Raw genomic sequence first — 2254 nt, 5'->3', positions numbered from 1 at the left:
TTCCTCTTCTGCCGGGGGTTCGCATCTCTCCGCAAAATTTACTTAGCGACTCCCCTTTCGAGATTAGGCCTCCCACTAACCACTCCAGTTCTCCTCTCCTTCGGGGCAAGCGTCAATGGATATGCCTTAAAACCAGTGTGCGATTCTATTTATGATTACATAACTTCAACAGGTAGATTCCTATTCTAGGTATGAATTCATTACTTTTTATTTTCCTTTTGATTTTTCAAAATTGTAGTTAAACGCCCACTGAATACTCCAGTCCTTGACAATATATATTTACAATCTACAATGCACCGTGGCCAATCCCCCGCTGTGGGTATGTGCCATTTTGTCTGAGGTCATCATCATCGTCATCTGGCCAATCCCTCACTGTGGGTATGTGCCATATTCACCGAAGGAGAAGACGTCGCCATATTGAGCACTGAATCGAAAGCAACGAAGACATGGCGAAATCTACTGCAGCTATTCCGTTCCTGTTTGCGGCGGCAACCTGGCTGTACCTGGGTATCATGAGACAAGATAGCACCTGCCGCCCAGAATACAAAAACAAGCCCACGCACACGGCGTGCAAACCACCTAGCCCTTGGTGCCAAGTGTTCACGGCCGGCGTCTCTGCTGCTGAAATTGACGAAATACTGAAGCTGCACAACGACTACCGGAGCCAGGTAGCGCAGGGTCGGCTGGAGGGCTACCCCAAGGCGGCCGACATGCTAGAACTGAACTGGGACTATGGTCTGGCCGAGGTGGCGCAGGTGCGTATGTGTGCCGCTGGCTGCGTAGTATGGGCGCTCACTTGTTAAGCACGAGCCCGGCCGTACCTACAGTGTGCCTCTCTCGATGAACGAGCACTGAGCAAGGGTAGAACGGGAGCCTTAGTTCGCTTCCTAGCCAACGTTTCGACATGAGGAGTTGTCCTCGTCTGGACAGCGCGATCATCACTGGCGAGGGGTTTAAATGCGCGTTTGATCCCCAGAAGAAAAGCTGGAGAGGGGAGAGGGGGGAGGGGGAGGAGAAAGGAGTAGGGCAAGAAGGGAACAAATATTCCTCCGATATGTGTTTCTGAGCCTGGAAACAGTTATGACGCTGTCTGAAAAAGAAAATGCAAAGCGACAGCGGCAGGATAAGCTACCTTGCGGAATGGATTATGATTCAGCACCTAAATAAGGCTCGCTATTGATCTGCTGTTCATGGGCCGCATTTGCCGTTCGTTCTTTCTATTCGCGGCATTCTATGGTTACAAGTGAATTGATGGGTTGCAGTCACTGGGTTGGTTGCACATGTTTTAATTAGCCTGATACAATGATTGTCACGTCCCATTATAAGCTTTACGATGCGAAGCGACGCGAAGTTCGGATCGCCGCCGTCCAACTAGCAGTGAGTTGGCAATCATGTCTGGATTTGCCGCGTCCGGATTTTCCTTACAGCTTTCTTCCCAAAGGTTTGGTTTGACTTGTGAGGTTTAACGTCCCAACGCGACTCAGGCTATCAGAGACGCCGTAGTGGAGGACTCCGGAAATTTCGACCACCCGACGTTTTTTAACGTGCACTGACATCGCACAGTACAGGGGCACCTTGCTTTTCCCCTCCATCGAAACTTTCCTCCCAATAGAACACACACTACCTTCCCCTGCGTTCACAGTCTTTCTCAAAGCGTAAAAAAAAAATAAAAAATCGCACGGCTAATAGGCGTCTGCGATATCTGGTGCCAATTGGCATGCCGGACAAAACGGAATGCGCATGCACTAGGACCACAGTGCGCACCCAGTGGGCCGCGCTTGTGGACGCAATTGAGCAATGCATAACCTTTATTTAACATGTCCTGTGGTGTGTATTTCCCAGCTTGCGTGAACACCAGTATAGTGCAGAGAGTTATCAACGGGAATATAGCGTTTTAATTGCATAGTTACTGTGTTTCTTCCGCTTAGTTTCGAGAATTGGTCTTTACTTTTTTAATAATAATAATAATAATAATAATAATAATAATAATAATAATAATAATAATAATAATAATAATAATAATAATAATAATAATAATAATAATAATAATAATAATAATAATAATAATAATATTAATAATAATAATAATAATAATAATAAAAATAATTTGTTAACAGGAAGGGAAAGACGCAGTATCTGTCAAAATTTTTTTTTTCTTTCTACAGACGCAACAACAACAGCATCGCTCAGCACACGATCGCCTCTCCTCTTCGCCTCCTTCGAAACGAAGACCACCGATGGTCGAAATTACTTC

At 45.7% G+C, this 2254-nt stretch overlaps 1 protein-coding gene across 1 annotated transcript; it reads left to right on the top strand.

The window, feature by feature from the left end:
• The first annotated feature begins 446 nt into the window (after positions 1–446).
• Positions 447–1851, top strand: LOC146197669 (CRISP/Allergen/PR-1-like). The gene is made up of 2 exons (XM_084597221.1): positions 447–755; positions 1843–1851. Exons 1-2 carry the CDS (start codon positions 447–449, stop codon positions 1849–1851), a joined length of 318 nt encoding a protein of 105 aa, XP_084453347.1.
• Positions 1852–2254: the final 403 nt, after the last annotated feature.

Source organism: Amblyomma maculatum, chromosome 3 (assembly GCF_055883805.1).
Source record: "Amblyomma maculatum isolate TAMU_Amacu chromosome 3, ASM5588380v1, whole genome shotgun sequence".
NCBI classification, from domain to species: Eukaryota; Metazoa; Arthropoda; class Arachnida; order Ixodida; family Ixodidae; genus Amblyomma; species Amblyomma maculatum.
Note: the sequence above shows the minus strand (reverse complement) of the source record. Positions and strands in the feature narration are given on the sequence as shown.